We start from the raw sequence: 27,861 nt of genomic DNA, 5'->3' as shown, positions 1-27,861 counted from the left end.
TAAATACAGATTTACCATCTTCACATCAGCTCAAAGGTCGACCCAAACACTCATCCTCAAGCCCAGAATGAGTCAAAATCACAGATCTTAATTTCAACGCTGAGAAATCATTGCAGCGGGAAGTAGCAGTTTTTTTTTTAAATAAAATTGAATAAAAGTAAGAGGAACTCTTTAAAAATTAATTTCAATCATGCAAAAGATTAAGAAGGAGAAATGTATGCAGTCAACAACATCTTCTGCTGTAGTATTGTGTCCAGTTGATCAGAGGCTTGAATGGTCCCACGCAGCAACTCGTGTGCATAGATGAGCGATATCCAGCCCCACACGGCGTCTTCCCCTCTCAGAATAGGTCAGCTGGTAGGTCCTTCCTGTGTGGGTAAGATGTCTGCGTTCCCGCCGCCTGCACACTCACTCCTGCCACCTGATTGGCTCTGCGGGCCATCTCCTCCAGAGGCATTGTGGGACAGCGGGCCACGTAAAACGCCAGCGCTCCAATAAAGCTGTCTCCAGCACCCTAAGAGGAGGATACACCACAACCGTACTTCATTAGATTTTTACTGATCAGTTCCTCAGCAGAATCAAAAACCTGGAGGTGAGAGGTTAATGAAGAGATCAGAAACAAAACAACCAGCACTGTTAATGAGTTTAAAAATGGCTGATTTGGTGTTTTAAAGAGGAAAAACATATTTTTTAAAACAGATGGGGCTTCTCTCCTGAAATGCTGAACAGTAGGGGGTGCTGTGGCATTTGTCAGCTGTTTTCTGAGTCTTACATGTCTTCCTGAAGTTTGAACTTCTTTGAAAGGAGAGGATAATTTATTTCTGTATGTGTCAGTCAGCTCCTCTGGAGTTAGATTATCGGCATAAATCACAGGAAATTAACACATTCAAAGTGGTAAGTTCATGAACATCCTAAATGCAGGATGAGTGTTAAATTGCAAACATTTAAAAATGTGTTTTTTTTTTCTGCTGAGCTATTAGGGCTGAACAGACACAATGATTTAGGTCATAATTGACCTGAAAAGTAAGGATCTCATGATGCTGCAGGTAATGATTAGACTCCCTGTAACTACAGGTGTGAGCTGGTTGTTAAAGTAAATGTTGTAAGAAGTTTGAGGGATCTGACTTGTATTTGTACCTGAGTCACTGATGAGAGATCTTTGTGTTTTATGTTTCACATGGCTGCAAGATAAATCCTACAAACACTAACCATCAAGTTTTTTTTCCTACAACCATTTTTAAATTTCCACTTCAAAAAGCAAAAAAACAAACAAACTCTCTAAGGATGAAAAATCCCCGCTTCATTCTCTAAGTGCCTTCCAACGTCAGATGATGAGCACATGGTTACTTTGTTCCCTCATCAGCGGCTTCACCATAACTGCCAGCAGCTCTGGTTTTGGTGATCTTCGAACAGATAACTCATAAACTTTCCCGCCTCGTCTATTGATAGAGATGGAATGTGGCGTCTACGCCCTGGAGGGGGTTAGCTGGAGAAGGAGGGGGGTGGGTTTGCTGATGGGAAAAGGCACAATGGTATGTGGCGACACGCTCATGTTTAACCACAAATGCCCCCCCCTGACTCTAGTTCTCACAAGCCCGCTCCATTACTCATCCCTGTGGCTCTCCAAAGACTTGAGTGCACTCTGAGCACCTCCACAGCCCCCCCCTCCCTCTAACATCCCTCACCCCCCCCCCATCCTCAAAGTAACTCTTTTGTCTGAGGACTGGTTTTGAGTTGTGATGGGATGATTCAGTGACACAGAGCGAGCAACAAAAACCCAAAGAGTGACCCTGACTGGGCAAAGCTCAGGATGGACAGGTCACCAAGGAGACAGAGGGCCAAACAGGGTGAACGTTCACAGGGGCAGCCGCAGGGCACGGCCCAGACAACACAGACTGTGTCAGCATTTCTTGATAAGCCAGATGATAGATGCAGGCAGAGCAGGAAGGAGGAAAAAAGCGTTGTGGCCTGACTTCTGGAAGCCCATTATTGCATCAGACATCCATGCAGTGCATGCCGCGGCCGTGACTCCTGGCCTGGACTGCAGAGACGTTGGAAAGAGTGAGATCAGAGCTGAAACATTTCACAGGCCTGATGGATTTCCATGTTTAAAGCCGCTGTGTGTTTATGTCTCCTGTCTGGTAGCTGGGCTGGGCTACATTTGGAAACAAAGTCTCGGTGAAGCAGTCCCTCTGGTTTGGCTCTGGCTGGTCTCCCAGTTCACAGGTTGTGGTTGAAGTGATGATACGACTCCTCAGTCGAGTTGATGCTTGAAGACTGATGACCGGTACAGCACAGACCAGTACGGAGGCCAGGTTTGATAACTTTATTATCAGGAAATGAACCCAGTCTGTCTCTGCAGTCATGGAGATCTGTTGTTTTCTGAGACAATGTCTCTTTTTTAACCATTGTTTGAATCACCTGTTAACTAATCTATGATCAAATCCCTGTTAAAACAAGCCTTTGTCTGCTTAGATGGCAGTAGGGTGGAGCTGAAACAGGTTCTGGGAGCTTAGACTGGTCTTAAGGGCTAAAGTTGCTAATAGTCAAATCTGGATAATCTCTTAGAAAAAGAATAAAAATATTTACAGATGAGAACAGACTCTTTTTTGATTTTTCAGTGTAAGAAAAAACCTATCAGGATGAAGAGGTTGGGAAAACTCATCATAAAATAAATGAAAAGATTAAAAGTTGAATTTCACTTTGTTGCTTTACTAGGTGACTGCAAATAACAGTGATTTTATTAAGAAGTTAAAACATTACTCATTGCACATTTTAAATAAAAAGAGACTGGAAGTTCAGAATTTACACATTTCAAATGAAAACTATCTTTTCAGCTTCTAAGCATTTTAGAACTTGAATAATATTTTCTATTTCAACCATTAATACCAAAAGAGTAATCAATATCTACTTTAAATTTCATATTTATTTGCTTTATATTTATTAAGTCATATTGAATTTCCAAGAAAAAACAAAAGAAGCTAATAATATAATTGAAACCCACCATGCTAGTGATGAATATTAATTCACTTAAATTAAACCAGAATTTCAAAATAGAAAAACAACATTTGAAATGTTGAGGAGGAAAATTAATTCAACCCAAACATTTACTGTAGTCCTGTCTTCAGAAATTACTTTTACATCCAAGATCATGGACACTTCATTTATACTTCCCCTTAAATACCCTGAAAAAAAGTTTAAAGGTCATAATAAATAAATAAATAGATAGATAAATGACTAAATAAATAAATAACTAAATAAATAAATAAACTAGATGTCTAATTTACTGATTGAAAAATTGAAATTATTTAAATGTACACGTTTTACAATTTGAACTCCACATTTTTCATCAGTGTATTTTTTTCTAAGTGTGTATTCTTTCCAACTGTAAAGAAAAACACAGGTTGTTTTATCATAACTTGTCTTTACTTTCACTCAATGGTCAAGATTTATGAACAACTGAAATTATTTATTATATATTAAAACATATTACTATAAATCGGGGACCAGTCATTATTCCTTTATAAAAACAACAGAATAATTAATGTGTCTGTTTCTTCATCTTTAGTTCAGACCCTTGTAACCCTTGTCCTGGCTGTAGAGCAGACTAACCTGCACTCAGTGTCTCTGGTTCCTCTGGACGCTGTTTGCTAACTGACAGTTACCATCAACACACGGAGACAGCGTCAGTGCCAGGTATCACTCAAACAGGTGTGGCTCTGTGAGATTTGGAGCCAGAGAAACTTGAAAAAACTCTGTCAACAAACCACCTGTCATTACTGTCATTACATTACTACCATGCTGCAGAGTGTGAGGGGACCTGCAGAGAGGAGGGGGACTGATTGATAAATAGGTGAACCATCACAATCATTGCTAAAGATGCCCATCCCAGTTGAATACAGTGAACACATGTTTTTCTATTTCATTTCCATGTTCATTATTCTTCAGTGTGTCAAACCTACTCACTAATAAACCTGATCCTGACTAAAGCTGTCAGTGTCAGCAGCTAATGTGTCACTGGTTTGACTTCCAGCTGCATTTTCACCCCACATTTCTGGTCTCCATTCAGCTGTTTTGTCCAATACAGGAAAAAATACTCAAGGAAAAAAAAAAAAAACTAAACAAAGTTATGGTTTGTGATGTTCATTAAAAAGAGCCAGAAAAGAAAAACTTTATCTCCATAACCTTTGTTGCAAAGCCATCAAGAACCAGAAGATCCAGAAGATTTCCTTTTCTTCTCTTTTTCTATTTTTCTTTCTTTCTTTTTTGTTTTTCTTTTTTTTGTTTTAGAAAACATGAAATGCGTTTTCTCAAATAAATAAATAAATACACCATGTAAACTCATACTCATGAGTCAGCAAATTTTTATGTTGTCACACCTCTTGTAACTTAATCTGGAGAACTTGTCCCAGAAAGTTGCACAAATTCAGACCCCATAAGGATTTACCTGGAGTCGGGGAGGTCCACAGTGAATCCAACCGAACCCTGCACATCTCCTCCTGCTCTTACTCTGTTTCCTGCTTCATCCACCATCCAGTCCTCTCTGAGTAAAGGCATAAAAGCCATAAAAAGATGACTTCAAAATAGATAAATAATTGTGATTCCACTTTTAGTAGTGTTAGTTTGCAGCTTTGTGGCTGACAAATGTTTTTTTTTTTTTGTTTCCATCATGTATTAACTAACCATAAGCAGTTGTCTGGTTTCTGAGCTTTGTGGTGTAAAGCTGTCTGATGAACACCATGACAGATGATGACATGCTCTGATAGGGGAGCTGCAGAGCAGGACACTGAATCGTTGTTTGGTGTTTCTTGTTTCGAGTGACCCCCTTTCACATCTGTTCTTTTTTAAATCTAAAAACTCCAGCTATAGCCCATGTAGAATTTATACAAGAAAAGAAAGAAAAGGTTATTTCCAATCCCTCATCCAAAAAAATACCGAGCACTCAGGACTTCTCTCAGCTGTTGGAGACACTGTCCAACCCTTCTCTGTCTCACTACCAGCATCTCACTCCCTGAGACTGGCATGTGACGCTACTTGATCCAGTCAATGAAGCTCAACGAGGCTGACAAGCGCTACCCCCTTCAGCCCCACCACCACTGCCCTCGACACACTTTGGTGAAGGTTAGATCTGAAGGCCTGTCAATCAAGTGACACAAGCGCTCGCTGCGAATGAGCCTTGATGGTCGGCTCCGTTCGCCCCGTCTTGACCTCTGCGCCGTTTCTCTGCCTGTTCTCTTCTGGTACTCACTCTGGAGTTAGAAATTAGGATGGCAGATGAGTCTACGAGAAGCTTCTCCAGTGAACAGAGTGTGGTTTAGAAAGTTTAATCAGAGGAACCTTTCTGCTCTGTGTAGGTCCAACAACATCCAATGATCTCCTGGACTTTGTTCTGCTTTATTTATCACGATGGTGATAGATATGTAGCGGTGAAAGCTTTCCATTTGTAACTTTTACATCTGTGAGGCTTCCTCAAAAAAAAGAATCCAGGAAAGTAACCTTCTTCTGGTGTTTCTGACAGCCGCTGAGTGCTACGTGTTTGGGATAAATGGAAGGAGAAATTGAATAAGTTAGCACATGCAGCGGCAAACGCCAGAGCTGTATAGACAAACAAAAGGATGCATACAGAAAATCAGAAGTCCATCAATGGAAGGATCCAAGGACAAAGACGACAGCAGCGCCCACATGCTGTGATTGACAGTGATCTTTGTAAAGTGCAGAGCAGAAACGCCGCAGCAGGCCAAAAAAAACAACAAACAACAAACAGAACATATAGGAAACGCAGACATGAGCTGTGGAGAGCCACACGCTCTGCTTTCCTCAGGACTTGTGACTGTATTCCTCCCTCAGAGGCCTCCTGCGAGCTTGCCTCCCGTCCTGATGTGACGGATGGAGCGCTGTGCCGTTAACTCCTGAAGCCCACAGCCTTTGTCAATGAAAGGCTCCCCGGGCAGAGCAAAGACCAACTGAGGGGCAGCGATGACTCACAGCGGCTTCAACGTCCGGAAGCCCACAGAAAGACTCGCACACAGCCGGGGCGAACTGCTCGGCTGAAGCAACGAGGGAGGAGGAGGATTCAGAAGATCAAAAAGACGTTTAATTGGACCAATTAGAGCTCTCACATCTTTGATCCATCCGCACTGCTTTTGTCTCCATCCTCTTTCCCTCCTTTTGTATAAAACACTGACATGCCTGTGCTGGCAGACGACCGGGGGAACATCTGGGCTGCTGAACAGCTGCTGAGGCAGCAACGTGCGCTGCATTAAATCACGGTGATGTGGCACTTTTTCTTATTGTGTCATGCTGGCTCACGGTTTGCAGAGTGCAGGAATGCGGCGCTCAGGAGGTATTCCCTTACCTCTGGCTTCCAGGAAGGAATCACACAATTGGTGCTTCAGTCAGAGGAGAAGACTGGGAATAATTTGACCGTCCAGACCCACCGTGCAGCTGTAATGTCTGGTTTCAGACAGCTCTGTCTACCCTCTCGCCCCTGCACTCTGGACCTCCCCAAGAAGTGGAAACAAAGGCCACCCAAGTCCTGTTGGGGCTACAATACACTGTGCATGTGTCAGTTAGCGTGTGTGTTTGTGTGTGTGTCAACACGAAACAGCCAAGGCTCTGATCTCAGCGAGGGAAGCCTGTGCTCAATTTAAGACAAATGGATAAAGAGGGAGGGATGAGGGAGACCCAGAGTAGATGAGTGGATGTGCTTTGTCATCCAGATTCACCACCCTGACTCAGCCGATAATTGCTTGTGCCGTGTAAAAATGTGTTATTCAGACAGCTGCAGGAGGAGCAGATGATGAAATAGTTACACTATGAAAAAAGCTCCATGATTTCGCTGCCATTAACCGAGCTATATCAGTCAACGGAGATACTTTTCTGGGACAAACCGAGTGATGAAATGCTTCAAAATATGAACAGTTAAAGGTTATTTTGTGTGTTTTGGATCAGTTGTGGGTTGTGCCACCTGCGGCGCCCAGCTGAACAGTAGCCTAGCTAAAATAGCGAGAAACCGCAAGTGACTCATTGTGTTGATATCGAAGAATCCCGTCCTAGAATACAGCCTCTGTTCACAGACCGTTACGAGAGAAAACTGGAGAGTCAGAAAGAGAAAGCCTGTGCTGAAAATTCACTCACTACTGCTAAAGAAAGACAAAACAACACACAATCTGTAATCTGCAACAACACCAGGGATAATCCTCAGCAAAGAGGCCTGTGTTACCAGAACAGACGCAGAGACGTGAGGGGTGATCTTGATAACAACCTGTTTTTTTCCTCTCTCCAGTTAGGAAAAAAAAAAAAACAGGGGGCCTTACTGGAAGAGGGATTATGATGTCCAAAAGAGTTAAACACTCCTGAATTTATGGGCCCATCAAAGAACAGAAAGGGTGGGGGTGGGGGTGGGGGTGTGTGTGCAGAGGGGGGAGCGTGCAGCAGGCCCCGACCGCAGCTTTCTGCTGACTGATGCAGGCCCAAAAGGTGAGTCATGGGAGAAGAAAGAGGGGAGGACAGGGTGGTGGGTAAGTCCTCCTGGGGGCTATTGGGAAGCAGGGAGATTGAGGACGGTGAATAAGGTTGAATAAGTTGTTTGTGTCTGCTGTTAATAAGTGGGGGCATGGAGGAGGTCACGCACTGTTAAAGAAAGCGGGACCTCTGTTCCTGAGAGGCCAAACAGAGCCCGGGTCGCATGGAGGTGCTACTGTTAGCTGGGCTGTAGTCCCTGTGGAGCAGAGCCTGAGTGACGGGAAAATGAGCTGAAAAAAGAGACGATTTAAGATCTGTGACAAATCTTTTCTCCATGTTCTGAAGTCTTCTTTAATTCAGCGTATTTAATACTATTTTTTATATAACTTTTTTATAACTTTTAATTTTAGAGAGTTTTAATCTAGTTAGAGGAAACATATTTTCCTTCACTGAGTCAGCACCAGATCCACCAGTTGTTATCTAAGCTAATTTATGTTATAATTATTTCTATTCAGTTGTATCAGGTCTGATATGATACTCATAAGTAAGCTCTGCTTTTAATGGTTACTGTGTTGCTCTACTACCTGGATGCAAATAAGCACAGGTGTTATCTTGTAGCACAGCGCTATTTGGTGTTTCTTTTTTGAATTTTTTATTTTCAATCTTGAAACTGGAGATAAAGCCATTTGCAGGCTTTTCAAAACAACTTAGCTGGGACAATTCAAAACTAGCAGAGGACGTCTACCAACAAGCTACACTCATCAAACCAATGTGACATTATCTACCTGTGGACCTTGCTACCTTGTGTTTGGCTGTTTTGATTAAATGTAGTGAATTTTTGATTGTTTCCTGATTAGATTCTTTTTTAGACTAATTGGTTCATCAGAATCTAAATTTCCAATTTGATGATGGTGACACAAGCCAGTTGACCTATGGCTAAGTCAAGCCAATCACATTCTCTACCCAGACTTCCACTGAAATGCATGAAAGTCAGTTTTTGTTTAGTTTAGTGATTTGTTGAGTTTTATGAGATTTTATCTTTTTAAATGGTCAAACAGTGTTCATGGGGTACATAAAGCTCCAACACAAGCTAACCTGAGAGGCGGGGTGTATTTTTAACCCTTTCCTCACACACATCTGAACAGAGAAAAGTTATCAAATGAAGAAGGATGTCTCCATCTGCTCGAAGGTAAGCTGACTTCATATTTGAGGCAGGTGACTTAGCTGTAAAGAAATATAAAGTTATCTTTAACACTGCAGTCTGACGGATGCTTTGGGATTTTCTCTAACGTTAGCAAAAGTTAGCCTAACATTAGCTCCTAGCTGTGTTGTTCATCATGTCTCTTTGTTAGGAGCTCATTGACCTGTTTTGTTCTAATTTTTTTCTCTTTGGTGATTGTACATCATTGTTAGCTGTTGTCCAAAGGGCTCTAGTTAATCGAACGTTAGCTTCTGGAGCTTAGCTTCTTAAGTTATCTGTAATAGCTGAGGTAACAAAGGCTGTCAAATGTTCTGTAAATTTAGTCTGTAACTGAAGCTTTTTGTCGACCTTCTCAACAATAAAATGATTCATATCTCCCTCCAATGTGGACTTTAGAGACTTTTGGTGACTGAAAGATGATCTGTGATCTTTCTGTCTCTAAAAATCATCAACAGCATCCTGTGAAATGTCTCCTACAGTTACACCTGCCATGGAGCCTGTTACTGAATGTTCACTGTTTGTCCGAATGAGTGGAGGGGGCGTGGCTTTGCCATGGGTCAGTCGTGAACCTGATCAACAAAACGGCTGAAACTGAAGCTTTGAAACAGTTTCATAAAGACCAATTAGATCTTCTATTTTTGTGCATTCTAGGCTTTTGAAAAGACGATAAGTCTAACTTTTTTATCCCAGAAGAATAATCCCAAGGACATCGTTATGACTGATCAAGAAATGGTTTCAGTGACTTCACAGTTTACAATCCTCAAAGCAGAACCTGCAGCAGATCACTGAGGTCTGCAGACTGCACTAAAACTGCTAACAGTATATGAAAACATACACACCTCTGCAGTAGTTATTTGTCATGGAAAGCAACCTAAATTGTTTTCCGTAATTACAAAAAAAATATATTATTACACCACGAGCAGAGGAAATTCATCAGAAAAAGTCAAAACGTGCCGCCTCACAGGTTTGACAGGAAGTCTTACGACACACCAAAGAAGTGCTGCTTCTTTCACTGCTTTTCCCCAGTTTCACAACACCTAATGTGGTTTTCTTTTTATACTGTGGCCCTGTTTTTGTTCTGATTTATTCAAGTTTCTACCAGGCTGCATGATAAACAGCCGTAGCAATTAAAGCACAATAAAAAATCCCCCTCAGGGAAGCCTTAGGTAAGAGAATCCATTACACAAAGAAGGAAAAGGCTTTAATGAAGAGATGATTAACACCTCTGTGCAGTGACGTGTTTGCTCAGAAGAACACAGGCCCCACAAACACCTCAGAGACAGGAAACGCAAACATCAAGCCGAGGCTTCTGTGACGAAAACAAACCACAGAGTCCGGTGTGAGATGAGTCAAGCGAGGCTGGCCTCTTTCAAAGATTACAGTCAGGGAGGGGAAACAGCCGGTGGTCACCACTTCCACAATGATCTTAAACTGTTCCACTCGAGCGGCAGACAGATTTGTAGCTCCACTAGAGCTCAAAGTACCAGGAACTCACTCGGCAGAGATACGTGGGCAGATGAAAAGTGATGTCTGACTATTTTTGATATGAGGAGTGATGTGGAATCTGTGGATTTTCTGTGAAAAGTTGTTTGCCACTGTGCTGCTGCTGTGAGGAACATTTCTGACACAGGTTCTGTGAGGTGTTTATTGAGCAAGGAGTGGGCTGGTTTGCATAATTCTGAATTAAAAATATTCTTCCTTCCTTCCTTTGTGAGAAACAGCAACAACATCTGCGTCAAAGTCAAAACCTGTCAGATTAACTCACAGGGGTGTTGCCGAAAAGTGAACTTGAAATTTATAGAATTATTAAAGATATATCGCTCCAGAAAATTTTAATATGTTTCATTTCAAAATTAAATATTTGAATAGTTATAAAATGGTGACATGGGATAAAACCATCAAAAAAGGCTGACAATAACAGACCCTCTAAAAATCAAGCTTTCAAAATAAGTAGATTTTTTTTTTTTTACAATATCAATAATTTGTTAACAATAATAATGAAACAAATTTGAAAAATGTCTTTTAAACAGTTAAAAGCTTTTGTTTTGGTTTATGCTCCTGTAAATCCCACTTCTTAGGGTTTTATTTTTGTTGCATTTGATGGCAGAACATTTCTAAACATCGTCCACTGCAAAAAACTGAAATCTAATGAAGTGTTTTTGTCTTATTTTAAGTAATTTTTTCTTATTATACTTGATATGAGCCACATTCAACTGGCCAGTTCAGAAAAATTTCTTCATGTGAGTTATTTAAAGAGAAAACTGAGGTCTGAATTGCTTTAAAAAAGTAAAAAAATCTGCCAATGGAACAAGAAATGTTCTCAAAATTTGCTTGAAACTGGAATAATGTCTAAATACCAGAAACTTTTCTTTTGTTCCATTTGCAGATTTTTTTTCCTTGTTACAAGGAATTCAGACCTCATTTTTGTCTTTAAATAACTTGAAACAAGACAATTTTCTGGACTGGTCAGGTGAATGTGGCTCAGATTTAGCCTAAAAAGACATTTTCTACTGGAATAAGACAAATAGGCTCAATAAGATTTCCGTTTTTTGCAGTGTCTGAAAATAAAGTATCATCAAATTTCTTTGGTTGAAGCTTCTGAAACGTGATGCATTCAGGACTTTTGTGTGTTGGTGCAGGGTTTTACTTCACAATCCTCTAAAAGAATATAAATTTAATATTTCAACAGGAATGACCAGATTTGACAGACAATCAGCAGGAATGTGTGGTGTGTATACCGTCGTGTCCACAGCTGTGACTGCTGTAGTTGGAACGTGTTTTGAGGCTGACTCCTTATCCTCGAGCACCACGCAGCCTTGAGGCCCCAAAGTGACGATGACTGACCTGCAGCCCCTCCTCAGCAGCTCCTGACCGGCTCGGTGTGCGTCCTCGACGTCAACGACAGAGAAACCTGTGAGCAGCTCAGCCTGTAGGCAGGGGGCAGAGACAACATACCAAGATGAAGAATCAGAGAGGACTCACAGATTTACTTTTATCTTTGATGTAACGTACAGCTCCTGCAGAATGTCTTCCTTTTGTTTAAGGCACGGAGCTGAGTTAATCAGAGGTTAAGAATCCAAATGAAAGATATGGTAAAAACCAAAAATAAACAACTACAACTTGGAAATTCCCCCAGAGGAAAGAAACTGTGTGACGTGCAAAAGCTAAAAAGAGGAGACCAAATTTTTCAGCATTTTCTGAGTGGAGCAAACTTAAGATTTCATCAGAAACCTTTAATAGGTGCCTCATTAGGAGTCTGTCATCAGTCCTGGCTCACTTTCTACAGTTAACTGTTTCTGATCAACAGTTCTGGGATGATTCAGCTCTTAATTATGCACTGACCGTGGTCAGACGGACTCATAAAACACATTCGGTCTGTTAAAGATTTGCTGGATCCGTCAGCAGTCTGTGGGCCAAACACTTTCAAAGAGAGGATTCTCTGACTACGCCAGCTCCAAAATGACTAAACGGTGACAAAGCAGGACTCCACAGCTGATGTTTCACCAACTTCAAGGAAGCTCCCTCTCCTGAGTAAACAGCTTCTTCATAAAAGAAGCCACAGCGTTATTTTCTCTGCTTCACAGGCCATCAAACAGCAAGCGACAAGCAAGGATCTGAGAGCCTTTCTACTGGGCTTTGAATAAAAAAAAAAGATCCATTTGATAAAAAAAACAGCATTGTTACTTTGTCAGGGAATGAATTGTGATGGAAGCAAGCAGGAATGTCTCAGAGACAGTTTAGAGGAGCCACGTCTGGGTGAACTTTTAAAATGTGTACATGCTACAGGAACCTGGGGGCTAGGAACCAAAATAAACCATCCCGTGTGATTTTGTTTCTGCTCTTGGGGGATGTTCATGTATGTACAAAACACAGGTGGAACAAAAAGCGAGACAAATTGTTTCTGATCGCGTTCATCCCCTCTTTAAAAAGTCATAAAACTGACCACGTGAAGACGCTGTCGAGCCGTTATTAAATCCAACTACATGCACGGGACCAAATCAGACAGATAAACACTTTACATATGTGATCATTTGTCATTATAAATATTATTATTATTATTATTATTATTATTATTATTATTATTATTATTATTATTATTATAATTTTTATTTTAAATATGGTCATCATCATTTTTTTATTATTATGAAAGAGGCTTTTGATGGCATTCTGGGTTGTGTTACAATAATATAGAAATACAGATCAATCAATCAATCAATAAATAAAGATAGATAAATAAATAAATACAATTTATATATATATATATATATATATATATATATATATATATATATATATATATTCATACTATTATTTTTCAAATTCATGTTTAATATTTTGCCAGGTTTTCTTAGTGAATGATTTCAGCCGCTCAGATCCACTCGGCCTGCGATCAGCCCCACCCTGATCCTAAAACAATGGACTTGGCTCAAATGATCACAGGCTTTAAATGTTTTTCACAGACTGTGGTTACACTGATTTCTTTCTGCACACATCCTGACTTCTGTATTTGAATCAGAATGTATGTCTCAAATTAGATCCATTTGTTCTAGAAAAAAAACCCCCACAGACATTTCTTCTGAGCGGGCTTCTTTACAATATAAATATTCTTCTAAATGCAGTTTGTATGTTGCCTCCCTTTGCATGTGTTCTGTGCTTACATCTTGTATGATTTGTCTGCATGAATATGTTTACTTTTTTTCACGATGGGGATCGCAAGACGCCTGTGACTGACTGCACAATTCATACCATGCATCTCTGGAAAATACAGAAGTAATATTATAAACAGTAAACATAAGCAGTGCTTCTGTACTTCTGATAAAAGCAATAAACATTAAAAAATAAAATTTCAAGAGTTTGAAAAATAAAAAGTTTACTGCTTGAAATGGGTCGTGCAGATACAGGGGTTAAAATGCTGTAAATTACTATAGAATATTGCTTTTCTTATATAAACCTTCTGTGTGAGATTTAACCAAAATGTATTCAGCCTCTTCCTGTGCTTTGTGAGACTTTGGGGGCACATTTAGTGTTTGTGTGTCGCTGATGTTTGGAGATTTCTGTAGTTTCTTGCTGCACACGCCTCCACACTTCATAAACAATAGAAAACCAAATTCAGCTCTGCTAATGTAAAGAAATCTGTTCTATTAAAGTTCATGCAAACTCACAACACACGCACACACACACACACACAAACACACACACACACACACACACACACACACACACACACACACACACACACACACACACACACACACACACACACACACACACACACAGAGCTTGTGTTTTATCGCTGGCTTTTTGTCTTTTCTGTGCAGTCTGTCAGAAATATTGAAAGGGAAGTGTCTGCTGTAGATGTTTTGAGAAGGAAAAAAGACTTGCTTGACATTTTGGTTAAATTCAATAAACTGTTTTTTAAGAAAATTAATTCCTGATCATGTGGATTAGATTTTTACATTAGTTCATATTTGAGGACAAAGGTTTCTCAATGCATTTATGAGACTGATAGAAAAATGTAACTCCCTGAGCCAAAAGATAAATTAAATTAAGAAAGCACACACACCACACTGCTATGAATTAAAACTAACAGAGTAAAAAGCAGCATTGGGGAAACAGATTTAAAGATGTTTGAAAACAGCATTTTGCCTCAGTTTCATCAAATATGAACTAAATTCACATTTAATCCACTGAAGTGAATAAAACATGATTATTGACACGTTTTCAGCCACAACCTTGTGTCATCAAAGGGTATCAGATGAGACTGTAAGGTTGTTTTTTATTAACTGATCCATTACTTCTCGCTTTCACTAACTGTAACTGAAGCCGTCAGTCAGCCCCACCCTCTTTCTTTTCTTTCATCCCGGCTGCTGTGAAAGCACGTCCATGCAAAGCGTTTGCAACAAGCGCTCATTACCACTTCTTCTCATCAGGTGCTCAGAAAAGGTGGAGCGTTTCATTTGAGATAATTTCCTGTTAGCTTCTGCCACACCTTAGGTGTTTTACTTTGAGTAAACAAGCAGAACACTTGTAATTCCCGCCTGTTTGTGCCTGTTTTATCTAGCATCTAATCATCTTATGTACTGTTGTTTTGCACTCCTTTAACGGAACGTTTTGAGATACTTCTCCAAGTGAATTTTCCCGCAGGTAGCCCAGCTGTAGTGCTACTCCTTCCAGTGTGAGTAATTGCTTGTAAAACTTTGCTTTTAAATTTGCCCTCCTCACAAAAACACAAACTATGAGTAACAGAGAAGCATTTAAAAACCGCAACAAATGTCTAGTTATTTTTTCCGCCATCTGCTTCTGTGGAAAGGTGTGTGAGAGATCACTTTTAGATGAGTGGATGACAGAAATGTGGATCAATGTTGGCCCGTGAGGTCCTCAGGTGGACATCAAAGATGATTCCCCCTCTGTAAAGCACTTCAGCGTAGTATGTGGGCTGAGGATCAAAGAGGGTCTGCACTTTGTTATCCTTAAGCCCCCGAATCTCCCCCCTCCTTACCCCTCGGCCTGAGCATGGCACAGTGAGACCACACACACACATGCACACACACACACTTGTACACACACACCTGAAGGGAGTGTGTGCCAGCTTTAACCCTGCATGGGAGGGTCACGTCACGGCTCATGCTCGTGTTGAATAGAGGTCTCGAGGATCCGATCCCCCCCTCGCTTTTGTGATCCGTCAAAGTGAACAATGACCTTGGACAGTTCAAAAATAAACCGCAGTGTATCGGTGCTTTCAGAGCCCGCAGCCGCCCCGGAGCTGTCGGATGCCAGAAGAGAAAAAGAGCCGTTTTGTTAGTCATCAGCTTCACACCAGAGCAGGGAATCAATCTACCTCCCCCTGTGGACGGGAATATATGAGAACGTGGAATTATGTCTCTCTCGCTGTCTGTCTGTGTGTGAGTGTGTGTGTGCGCTTATCAAAAACATACACCTATATATTCATACACACACACACACACACACACACACACACACACACACACACACACACACCGAGCATCTTTTCTAAAAGCATGTGAGGTACAAAGCTGATGACATCTCAGGTCTCTGTATGTTATCGCTAAAGCAGCTCATCAAAGATTGAGAATGTTATTTATTTATTTTTTTTTAAAGATATTTTTTTCTTTTTTCTTCCTTTTTTCTTGATTTTCACCCAAGCTGGTATCTTGCTCTGGTCATTTAAATGAGAGGTAACTTATTTTTGAAGTCTACTTTTAGATAGCTCCAATATGTCCATTACACACATCGAGAAAAAGCAGCTTTTTTTTTTTTTAATAAAGTAGTAAATCTTGAGTCTAAAAGTCTGCAGAGGGAAATGTGCGTCTCGTGTTTCATGAATGGCAGTAAAAACATTTACAACCCTTAAATAAATGGGAAACTCTTCAGTATGAGTCATCGAATAAACAAGATGGAATTTCGTTAAAACATGAAAAAGGTTCTTAAGGTTCTCAGCGGTGTTAATAAAAAGCTTTTACAGCAGGAAAGAACGCAGCATTCACTTACAAAGCAAGTCCAAGATGTTAAAACTGAACTTTAAATCCAGACTAACAGTCTCATCTAACAGTGAGGGAAATTTCAGGAAAAAGTCAAATTAAAGGATATTTTTTTCCATCATGGTGATTACACACTGTAAAAAGTGTTCACTGTAAAATAACGGTTCAATACTCGCAGGAGAAATTGCCAGTAGTTTCCCTTTGTTTTACACTGCATACTCTGCGATTTATTTTATCACAGTATAAAACTGTACACTGGACAGAATATTAATGTAAAACAATGATAAAATACTAACAACCCTGCTGCCAGTAATTTACTGTTATTTTACAGTAAAATAAACTTTGTTGTGATGGAGTTTTGAAACTGTGCATGAGGAGGGAACGTTGTGGATATCGGACTCTGCTGTACATTGAATTTCTGTGCAGAAGCCACAGGCTACCTGTGCTCCACTGACTGTGCTCCAATGAAACAACTGCCCCAGTAGTGTTGTTCTGAAATTAACTGAAAAAACAACACTGCCAAACCAAGCAGCAACCTCCAGTCTAAGAATATTAGACAATGCTGAAGTGCTACAATCTGCTGTTTCTCCAGAGTCTGCTTGAGGTTGGCTCTGAAAGTACTGGAAGTCACAGACACACAAAGCCAAAAAAAGCTGTTTTCAAAGCAGAAATTAACCAATTTACAGCCTGGTTCAAAAAACGTCTCCTGTCTGAGTCGCTAGTTTCACTATCAGCACACACTTTACAGGGCGGACATTTTTTCGCCCAATCAGAGGCACAACTCAGGTCACTTGACCGACAGGTGCCCTATAGCTGTACGCCAAGCCCTTGCCACTACCATTATGGCCGCTGTGGCTAATGTGTTTCATTTTCCGTTTCAGAAACAGACGGGTGACGTCAGGGAGACTACGTCCATGTTTTATACCGTCTATGTACCAAGCCCAGTTGATCATTTTCTGTTTCAAAATTGGCCAACGCCCTGTAAAAATCATCAGGTGCATGGTCAGTGCCATGTGGAGCACAGACAGCCTGTGCCTCCTGCACTGTATCATTTCAAGTACCCCCTCTTCACCTAAAGTTTCAAAACACCATAACAACAAAAATGACTTTGCTGTAAGATAACAGTAAAATACTATCAGCAGAGTGAAATTTTTTGCAGTGCTGTGTTTGAACATTGCAGGATTTTACCATTAAAATGTCCTTGTATTTTTCCCAGTTGTATGTTTCAAAGCAGAGTCTGTTAATTGGTCCACTGAGTGTGGCTAACACTAGCAGAGCCAGCACCGCCAACCTTCGAGCCTCCCTGCAGGTCAACATCCACATGGCTCTGCTGGTTTCACATTATCAGCTGACTCATACACACAACTCCATCTCTAGATGCCACCTGTCATCAGAGGAAGAGCATTCGCCAGCCACTGAAGCTGCAGCAGCAACAAGTGTTGGGTGGCCGTGGTACAGCTTAGACCCAAAGTATTAAAGGGCCTAAGATAGTCAAAGTATCAATAATTGATTTACTGAGCGGTAGTTCTGGTGCTGACAAGGACAGTTAAAGATGTTTTATGGTTTTACTGAATACAGGCATACAACCTTAATTATATAATATAAACATTATATAATAATATATAATATAAAACTTGTTTACTGTGTTTGATACCAACATCACTTCATGATAAGAAAACACACTTTAAAGGGAGAGAAAACTTACACTGAGTCCTTGTCATAAAACAAACTTCTAACATTAGTGGTTTTATTACTTTGGTAATTACGAATTGGTAAGCTACGTTAGTTGACGTTAGTGTTGTTATTGGCGCCCTTTGTAGACAAAGAGTGTATGCTGTGTTGCAACAAGGTAACAGCTTACCTGTGTTTTTCATTACATATGTCCTTTTTTTGTCCTGTGTTTTTTTTAATGATTTTGGAACATCACCTGTTTTGTTGATTTTGTAAATAGCATTTTTTTTCATTGCACTTTGGAGGATGGTTACTGATAAAATTCCACCATTGGTGCAATTATTTTGCGTCTTTTTTATTTTTTATTTACACAATTTTGTGAGTTTCACAGTTGACTCAATCTGCTGCCTTCCGACGGATGATGGAAATCTTTACTGTGGAATTTTTCTTTTTTTAAAAAGCTGTTTTTGTTTGCACACTGTTTATCACAGACCCCTTACCAGTGGTTGTTAAACATAAAAACACTTTACACAAATGATCACGCTTATTACCTCTGTAGCTTGGAAAGTGGCACCAATATTCAAGTCGATGATGGTTTAATAACGGCCTAAAACCTCTCACAGTGGCTTTAATTCATATAATGATCTTTTGTGTTGTATCTTTTGATTGGTAAAGGAATGCATCTATTGGTTTGGGAAACTTTTCTTTAATAAACATTAATACTAGCACAAAAATGAAATAAATTATGTCCCTTTTGAACTTTCATGGACAACTTGTGCCACTTTTTGAAGATATTTCATGAACAATAGTTGTTACATTAGCAATTGGAGGCGTTTATATCAAATAGATCAGAGTCTGAGCTAGCAGTCACTACACACATCAAGAAATACTAAAAAGATACTCCAGAACAGCCCCAGTAACTCTAAATTTCAGGTAAACACCTGTCCTCAGTGCCTTCAGGCAAACAAACTCAGTCATAAGCCGGTGACCCACTGACTGTAAACGACCAGGCTCCTCCCCCTGTGCGTTGAGAAGCCTGGACATGTTGCTGTGGTGGAGCCAGTGCATTCAGAGCAGTGATCTGCCTGGTTGAGCAGCAGGACTGACATCATGTTCCCCTGCGTGCTTGACGCATTAGCATGCATGCACCTATCTTAGAGATGAAACATCAGAGATCCTCTGAGGCAGAACAGTCCACAGCTGAACAGGCTCTTGTGACGGGTTGAAGAGGACACTCATGGCTATAGAAAGTTCAATAACTCTTCTGTTAGTGTTACGCTTTTTTTTTTCACCTCTGCTTCTCATCTCCTCTGCTAATCTGGTACAGACGCTGTGGAAGCTCACATTTGTTAAAAGAGCTGTCAGTCAAACATTTATTAACTTATCGAAACTAAACTTCTCAGAAATTGAATACCGGCACATGAATGAGTATGATGATAGTTTATCTAAAGGGACTGTGAGGAGTCCCATCCTGAAAAGACTCCCTTCCAGATATCTGCCTGATCGTAATCCACACTTTAAAATGAGATTATCAGCACCAATGTAGGTTATTCTTAAATGCAATTTCTCAGCTTCCCGATTGGGTTGAGCAGAACTGAACTGATTTACAGCACGTTTCAGTCTCCATGACAACACCACGCTGGATGATGAAGTTTAGCAGTGAGAAGAGAGGTCTGTGTTTTTCTCTGCTGAAAATGATTTCTGTGATTAATTTTGTAGTGATGGTGGACACTGGAGCCTAACTGTCAGACAGAAAAAGAACAGAAGAGCAGAAGAAAGAGAAACAGGAGAGAGATAGAGCACAAGCTACAGGCTAACACAGGAGCCAATCTGTTTGTGAAAATGTTGATTCCAACCCACAGTCAGCAGTTATTCTGCAGTGGTCTGTTCAAACTTGAGAGTCTAAAAAACTAGGATGATCATTTTTTCATTTTATTTCTTTTTTTTTTATTATTTGTGCCTGTTATTAAGCTATCTGAAAAACTAACCTGAACTTTGAGGCTCTTCCCGTGTCTAATGACTGACTACTTGTAAAAGAGGAGGAATTTCCTGTTCTTAACAAGTGCCAATAAAGTTAGACAATATATTCTTAAAGTTGCATTTCTTGTTTACTTTTTTTCTTTTTTCTTTTTTTTTTTTTTACTTATTTTGAACATCTGTTTCCAAAGAGGGACCCGGGCCAGAAGCAAATGCAGTTTTGGGGGACCTTGACAGAATAAAGTTTTGGAACCCCTGTCTTAGAGCTACATATAGACAGCTACTAAACTACGGTACAAACTGACAAAGTTTTCTTGTTGTCACGTTTCAAAGCATAGCTCTACCTAACTGTTGATAAATAACTTACCTCGTGGCATTGTCTCTGGTAAAAAGTTGTCTTGAACAAACACACACCATGTTTAGAGTCATATCTTCACGACAGTGTGAGTACAACTTCGGGCCAAAAGATGGCGCTGCAGTCTCATTAAATCCGATTACCTTATTTTCTATTAACTCTATCAATTTTTGTGTTCTATTTACTCATTTATTTATTTGTTATTAATATTATTATTATTATTATTATTATTATTATTAATCCATTGTCGCAATTCTATGTCTATGCTCTTGGGTTGTAAAAAGTTCTTATAATGTTACTATTCTGTTTTATATGTATTTACTTATTTCCTTATTATGATCATGCTTGAGTGCTTGGCGGGGATGGAGGTATGTAGGGGTGTTTATGGATATCTTATGAGGAGCAGTATGCATGGTCCGTCTGTCTTGTATGTTTTTATTTTATGTTGTGTACTGTAATTGTTATGTTGAAATATCTGTTTTGTGTTAGGACCCCCTTGAAAACTATATGCTGCATCTCAAGAGGTTATCCTAAATAAATTTAAATTCAAATTTATCTTTTAACGTGATGAGGTGGAGCTTATGAATCATACTGCAGTCAGCCAGTAGGAAAGCTCCAGATGTTTTGGCTTCACAGTCCATGAACACTTGCAGGGTTCCATTTCAATAAACATTTGGTGACTAAGTTTGTGTGCCTGAAGTCACTGAGGACAGTCATTTTCCTGAAATGTCTCAGCAGCAATAAACACTTAACGTTATTACTGTTATGACTGTCCTGTAGTATTTATCAGAGAATTCACACATCACTGAGGGTGAGCATGTTTTTCTGAGTGCCCACATGTAGCAGGATGCTGCAGCCTCAGTCACGCTCTGCTGCGTCCTGGACCGGACGCTGTGGTTAGAAAAAATGAGAGCCGACATCTGTTTGCAATACAAACAAAGATGACAACTGGAAATCAAAGTTGAAAAGTCTCTGGTTCCTCTTAAAAACTAACCACACAGTGCATGTTAGATGATGGGACAAGTGCAGGAAGAAGAACAGACTTCAGAGCTGCACGAAGAGAGCTGAGAACAACTGCAGGTGTTTTATACACACACGTTCAACTTAAATCTGGTTAAAAACACTAAACAATCCCTGAAAACCCTAAAAGTCAACAACGCTGCCGTCCCAGCATGCTGCATAATATCTAGCACAGCAGTCCCTCTGTGACCTGACACTCTTTAAAAAAAAAAAGAAGACATGCTTTCGTCAACTCTCCCTTTCATGTCCCCACACCTGGCTACAGCTCCTCTCCGCCCCGCATCACCACATCAAAAAGAGGCTCCCGGGCAAACTCACATCCACTTCATCCCCGAGGAGGCGGCTGACTCAGCCAAAGTGCACATCTGCCTTGTTGTTTTTACTACGATTCCCATCTATCCCTGCCCTCCGTCGCTCATCTGTCATCACCTGACAGTCAAGACATGAGGGGCCATGACACCGGTCTTTACTGTAAAAGGGTGGAGAGGTATTTGCTTCTCTCGTCACACCTGAAAGTTAACGTGTGGCTGAAGGCTACAGTCAGGTTATTGATGTGCCAGCTGGGGTCATGACCCATGAGGTGTGGTTGAATCACTGGGAAAAGATTTGTGTGTGTGTGGGCGCTCAAAACATCTCACGCCTCTGATTGTTTCCTTTTACAATGAGGACAAATATTTTACCCACTGTATCACTGAACTACAACTGTGCTACCTACAGCGCTAACTTCATGTAGCTTTTAAAGCAGCAAAGCACAGAACAGCATGAGTCTGAGGCTTTTTAAGTTTTTATAGAAAGAGGTATTTTATTTTCTGATATCAATTTAAAATACTGCTTTGCACCATCCAAAACTGGAATGTATTTTGTGCTCTGAAACATAAATTAAAATAAAACAATGCAGAACAAAGCACTCTACCTCAATGGTTTGTGTCTTATAGTTGCTCATATCTTGTATTCCAGTACCTTTCTAAAGCTGTGTGATGTTTTAAGCTTCACTTCACTGTACTTTGGCTCTTTTGAGTCTCAACCTTGACAGATATTTTTATCATTAATAATGCAAAATGTAATTAAAGCAGTTCAAACCTGAGCTATAGCCCGTTAGTTAAGGATACAGATGCAGCTAGCTTGCAAAATGAGTGACAACTGACTGCAGTCTATTTCTATTTATTTACGTGATAACTCTCAAAGTCAAGATCATACAGCCTAGTTCACTGAATTCATTTGATTGCCAAATAAAAACACAGATAAGGGCTACTATTTCCAATATGGAATAAATAAATTTGTCATGAAATTTTAAGCATGCCTTTTAAATGGAATTTAAAAGGAAAAATGTTTGCGTGATTAAAAAAAGGTTTACAAAACAATAAAAACTGTATTAAACTAAAATGCTTTCTTTAACACGTAAATGAAACTATGCTGAAAAGAAACAAAAAGTCAAAATGAAATTAAGCAAATCAGGAAAAATATCAAACAATGATTCTCTGCTCTGTCCCAAACCAAGCAGCAACCTCTGGTCTAAAACTATGAAGCCTATGGGAAAGTTGTAAAAACTGCAGTTCATCAAGTGGCCACTTGAGGCTGGCTGCAGAAACAGCGAGACCACAAACACACCAAGCAAAAAAAGCTGATTTTGCCAGACTTCAATATGGTGCATGTGGACTACCAAATTCAAATTTCTGTATCACAAACAAAAGGGTGATGTCACAGTTTGTGTTTTTTTGTGTTTTCAAACTACTAAACGTGACGTGAGTGAACGTTCTGACTCATTTTAATTTATGGTCTGTAAAAAATTAGAACACAGGGAGAAAAGCTGAACTTTGTATTTACAGCTATAAAACTGTATGTCCATTATTTATACAGTCTACTCTACTAACAAAGACTTCTACTGTATTGTGGTAACCAGTAGAGAGGGAGCCACAGTACTACAGAGAATTCGCTAACTCTAAATGCTCTGTCCTGCTCTTTGTCTGAGTTTATGCTCAGGCAAATCAAGCAAACATTATCGATTATAGTATTCTCTAAAGCCCATTTTCCACAGAGTTGTCCAATATGGATCAGTACAGTTTGGTATGGATAGGATTAGTAATGCCTGATCCTGTTTGTGTTTCCACCACCATGCCTTTTTTGGTTGGCGGTAGAAACCTGATGCTGATAGCAGGGTTAGGTATGTAATAGTGTGAAGCCGTAGCAGCACTACACGGTGTACCCACAAATAAATCCAACAAAGGAGAAAAATGCTGTTGCGTGTTAGGGGCTATTTTGTGACGTTGTTTTCCAAACAAAAAGAAAGTTATCTTCACAAAGTCCATTGGAAGGTCCATGGCAGGGTTATGCATTGTTCTTTATTACCGCAGTCACACAGGAAGTGATGGTTCTTTTGACCAATCAATGGACTACAGTGTTTCTAGCTCCACCTTCTGGGGTCGAATCAGTATATCTGGCACTCTAATGGAAAGATACCCAAAAGTGGGATGGTACGGGTTGGTAATTTGGGGACCTGTCCTGGTTTTAGTCAAAGGAAACGCCATAATATGCCTGTCATACCCAGACAAACTGAACTGAACTGCTTGGTAGAAACGCTCAAAACACCCGTCAATCCCTAAAACCTTTTCTCATCAACATTTTCATAAAGGACATCAATGAAAAATACAAAGTCAATAAGTATAATAAAAAAAACTATGTTAGAAGGGATTATTTTTATAATCCACAAATCTTTTGACCATTACTCTTTGCTTTCCTTACTGGACATCTCTTTAAGCTAAAACCCATGAAAACCTGGAGTTATGACTTGGAGAATATCTTTCATAGCAAGTTTCTGTACTGCTTGTGTTTGATTACCCAGACACAGTCAAAAGAGAGCAAAGTTGTGGCCTGTCATGAGAGAGATATTTAAGATTTAAGATTTACTATTTATTAATCCCCTTGGGGGAAATTCTGTTTTCCCCTGAACATGCTATATATACACACACATGCACAAACAGCACTTCTGCACAGAAACATGCACTGACCGAGGTCAGAGTGATGGTGCTGCACCTTCAGCGCGCACCTGAGCAGTTGGGGATTTTGGTGCCTTGCTGAAGGTCACCCGACAGTGCTCAGGAATGTAAACCAACACCTCCCCAGATATCAGCCCAATGCCAATCTTGGCCCACATCTGGGCTTGAACCAGCGACCCTCCAATCCCTAAGCCAAGTCCCTACAGACTGAGCTACTGTCGCCCCAAATATTAGCTATTTGTGTAATTTGTGCCAAAGTGTTCAACTTTGATTCATGCAAAATATCTGTTAGTTTGGAGCTAATCTTTGCTGAGTTGGCCAGAAACACCTAATCTACCAGAGACATTTATCATTTCATAGAATGTTTCAAACTGTTTGTAAAATCAGGAACTTGTTTCCTGAAAGTAACCAACAGATAAAGCTACAAAGTGCATACGTGTATAATGAGAGTTCAGGATTCTGCAGCGACATATTACTCTGCAGCGTTTGTTTCAGGTTCCTTTTTCGCTCCCCGGTGACTGCCTGTGTAGGCATGTGTGAGAAAAGCAGTCATTGTGTGATAAAGCTCAAATGTTGCTGTGATAAATACTGTGAACTAAGTGTTTGTGTGTGTGTTGTGGAGTGTTTCGTGTGTGTGTGAATAATCACCTCAGACTCATTACAGCAAAACACATCCGAGGCTGTGTAGAAACCTGCATCCAAGTCAGGGACAGCGGGCGCCGGGTTGAATATGGTCTTTACTGTAAGAAGAAAGCAGGCTGTGATACATTCAGGGACCACTGGTGAATATCACAACTTACAGATCACTTGAGATAACATGCAGTCATTAGTAAGGGTTAAAAAAGTACAACAGAGCTCGTTTGTTCACGCAGATACAGCCGTCAGCTCATTTCTTAAGGAAATCATTTGTAGGGTCCCTCAGTGACACGTTTAACATCACGTGATGTTTCTTTGCCATTTGTTAAGCTTTGCTGTCAAGGTCTGGCATTACCTTAATTAAACTTTCAATGGGAACAAAGGCTGGTGGGCTACCACTGAGGATTGCTCTCACAGGCAAAGCTCAAGTGGATATGCTTCTATAAAAAGACACCTTTTAAACGATTACATTAGCATTTCCCGGAAAAGAACACTGGAGAGAAAAACGAGAGGAGCGGCCCTGCATCCTCTTCCTGTGATACGCTGTAACCCCTGCAGCTCGAGGATTGCGCGCGCGGAAGAAGGCTCGATGTGAGGTATGTAACCCTATATGTGTGTGTCAGTGTGTGGGTGAGCTGAGTTGTGACCCTTTCTGTGAATGTCAGGGAGCGCATGAGAGGAAGAGAGCAGGAGTGTTTGTCAGAAGTAATCCTCTGTACGTGTTGCACATCACTGTCTCATGCATATTCATGAGCGCGGAGCATTAATGCATCTAATACCGTGATTTCTGTGTATGTGTGAGGATAAGCCCAGCTTGACGAAGCGATTAATTCTGATATCTCTGTGTATAAAATAAAGCCTCGTGCAAGTCTGCGTGCACACGTGTGCGTTTTGGAGGGGAATATATGTTCAGTGTTGGTGACATCAAAGTCTGTTGTGAAAAAGTGTGTGCCGAGTAGTGTGTGTGTGTGTGTGTTTGCGTGGGCACATAAGAGAGCAGCTGCGTGGGTTTGTGCAGGGCTTTGGCCACCTGGCGCTTTGAGGTGGATGCTGGGCTGCTCGCGAGTAAAAGTGGAGATGCCTCCCTCTCTGTTTTTCCGAGCGCACACACTCCTCCTGGATGTATACCCACATAAGCTACAACCGTGTCACCAAATAAGTGGCTCTGGGCTCTCTCTAACTCTTCCTCTCTCTTTCAGTCTGTCAAATAAATTGCACCTCAATTTTCTTCACTTTGCTTCCAAGGACAAGTGTGACATCTCCAGAAGTGTGACGCCTTACTTCTACAGGAAAGGAAGGATCTCCATCTTTGCAGCCCTCTATATTTATTACTCATATGTCCTCTTTTTCCTCTGTGGGCACGGTACAGGTTTGAAGCCCAAATGTAAGATTATGTAAAAAGAAAAAGAAAGAAAAAAAAGAATTTCTTTTCTTGCTTTTGGCATTTTTGGCTATGTAAAGTAAAACCAAACAAATACAGGGGATGCAGGGAAGAGGAGGGGCGGCATGGGGATGATGGGACTTGGACTCTGTCTTTTCCTTTGGTGCTCATGACTTATTAGACCACACAGCCTTTTTTAACCAGGGCAGGTCATTAAATTAAAGTCAATAGACATAAAATACAATTTAACAACTCTCAACATTCAGAGGTTAGAGTACCAGTTTAAAGCTCTAAATGAATGGACTATAACCGTTAGAGGTGGGAGAAAAAATTGTAATATCAAAAAATCACTAATTTTTGTTAAATTTTTTTTTTTTCAGATTCAGGTCCTTTGTTTCAGCCTTTGTTTCTTAGCTTGGTTGGAAAAAGGTTGAGACATCAGATCCCCTGAATAAATTCTAAAAACTGACTCACATATGATCAGCATTTTGGGGGAAAAAGAAATATGGCTCCTGATATAGTCTGCAGACATTATCTTCATCATTCAACTTTTTTACATGGTCTGGTTTTAAAAAAGCAAAACAAAATATTGCAAAAATCTGAAATATAAAAGAATCGCAACTCAAATCGAATTGGCACCCCAGAAATCATAAAAGAATTGAATCCGGAGAAAAGCGTATCGTCCCAGTCCTAATAACTATTTTTTTTTAAAACATTGTATGGACAGGGATCTTTTGTTATTGAATATTTTTTGAATATTTGGATAATAGTTGATGTATTAATAGTTAAATATAATCCTGTTTGAAAAATGTGTTTTTAAATTGTTTCACAAGCCTCTGGTGATAATGTGATCTAACAGACGTGGTTTTAAAGCATGTGAAAGCTGCTTATCAGGTTTTGGAATTAAATGTAAGATACAACTAGAATATGTACGAAGATCAAACTAAAACTTTCCTTCAGTAGATCTCTAGCTCTTGTCAGCTGAGGAAGGTGGGAACTATTTGAACAATCTCAGAATGGTAAGAAGTGATCGTTGTTATAATGAGGTTAAAAATAACAATGTCACTAGTACCACAGTTGTTCTCCAGTAAAGGGTAGTCTTATTAACAACTGTTTCAAACGTTACAATGCCATTACCGAAACTTGATTGGCTAAAGGTAAAGTACAATTTCATGGTAAGCCAATCAGTGCCAGTGTTTATATGGATGGGTTTGGTTGTTACAAACCTCAAGACAATGCTGCAAACAGCCACACAGGAGACCGAGTAGCAAAAGTGGCGAGCCCAAAGCGGTCTGTCGCAGTGTGTTCAGGATGGAAGTACAGACTCTACTTCAGTGTCATTGATGTAGGATAAAAACATGCATGTGAACTGTTTATTACGTCCCACAATAAAACCTGTATAAAAATCTGAATTTGTTTCTCTTTGTGAAAGATTTTCAAAAGTGACACAATAATTACTTACCCTAGTAATTGATGATCATATTTTCTGGACTATAAGTCATATCAGTCAAAAATTGGGTCATAAAGAGGAAAAAAAATGTTGCACTAGACTGTAAGTTACATTTACTGTTTTCAGTATTTCCATATGTGTCAGTGTCTGTCTGCCTCAACCCCCTCCTCTGCCTGTATGTTAATGTATTGGTTGTTCCAGAATGTTTCTGGAC

General features: G+C 40.1%; 1 protein-coding gene across 3 annotated transcripts in view; it reads right to left on the bottom strand.

Annotated features, from left to right (window-relative positions):
- Positions 1 to 29: 29 nt before the first annotated feature.
- rbks (ribokinase) overlaps positions 30 to 27,861 on the bottom strand; it is a 53,859-nt gene continuing 26,027 nt past the window's right edge. For all 3 annotated transcript variants that reach the window (XM_074691966.1, XM_074691969.1, XM_074691967.1), the window contains 3 exons: positions 24,829 to 24,920; positions 11,404 to 11,592; positions 30 to 514 (listed from right to left, as the gene is read on the bottom strand). In XM_074691966.1, coding sequence (XP_074548067.1) covers positions 341 to 514; positions 11,404 to 11,592; positions 24,829 to 24,920 — 455 coding nt within the window. In that variant the 3' untranslated portion in view covers positions 30 to 340. The remainder of the gene's footprint in view (positions 515 to 11,403; positions 11,593 to 24,828; positions 24,921 to 27,861) is intronic.

This window comes from Halichoeres trimaculatus, unplaced genomic scaffold (assembly GCF_033239565.1).
Source record: "Halichoeres trimaculatus isolate MK-OKI-2021-1 unplaced genomic scaffold, fHalTri1.1 fHalTri1_scaffold_17, whole genome shotgun sequence".
In the NCBI taxonomy this organism is placed as follows: domain Eukaryota; kingdom Metazoa; phylum Chordata; class Actinopteri; order Labriformes; family Labridae; genus Halichoeres; species Halichoeres trimaculatus.
This window is presented reverse-complemented; position numbering and strand designations above follow the sequence as displayed.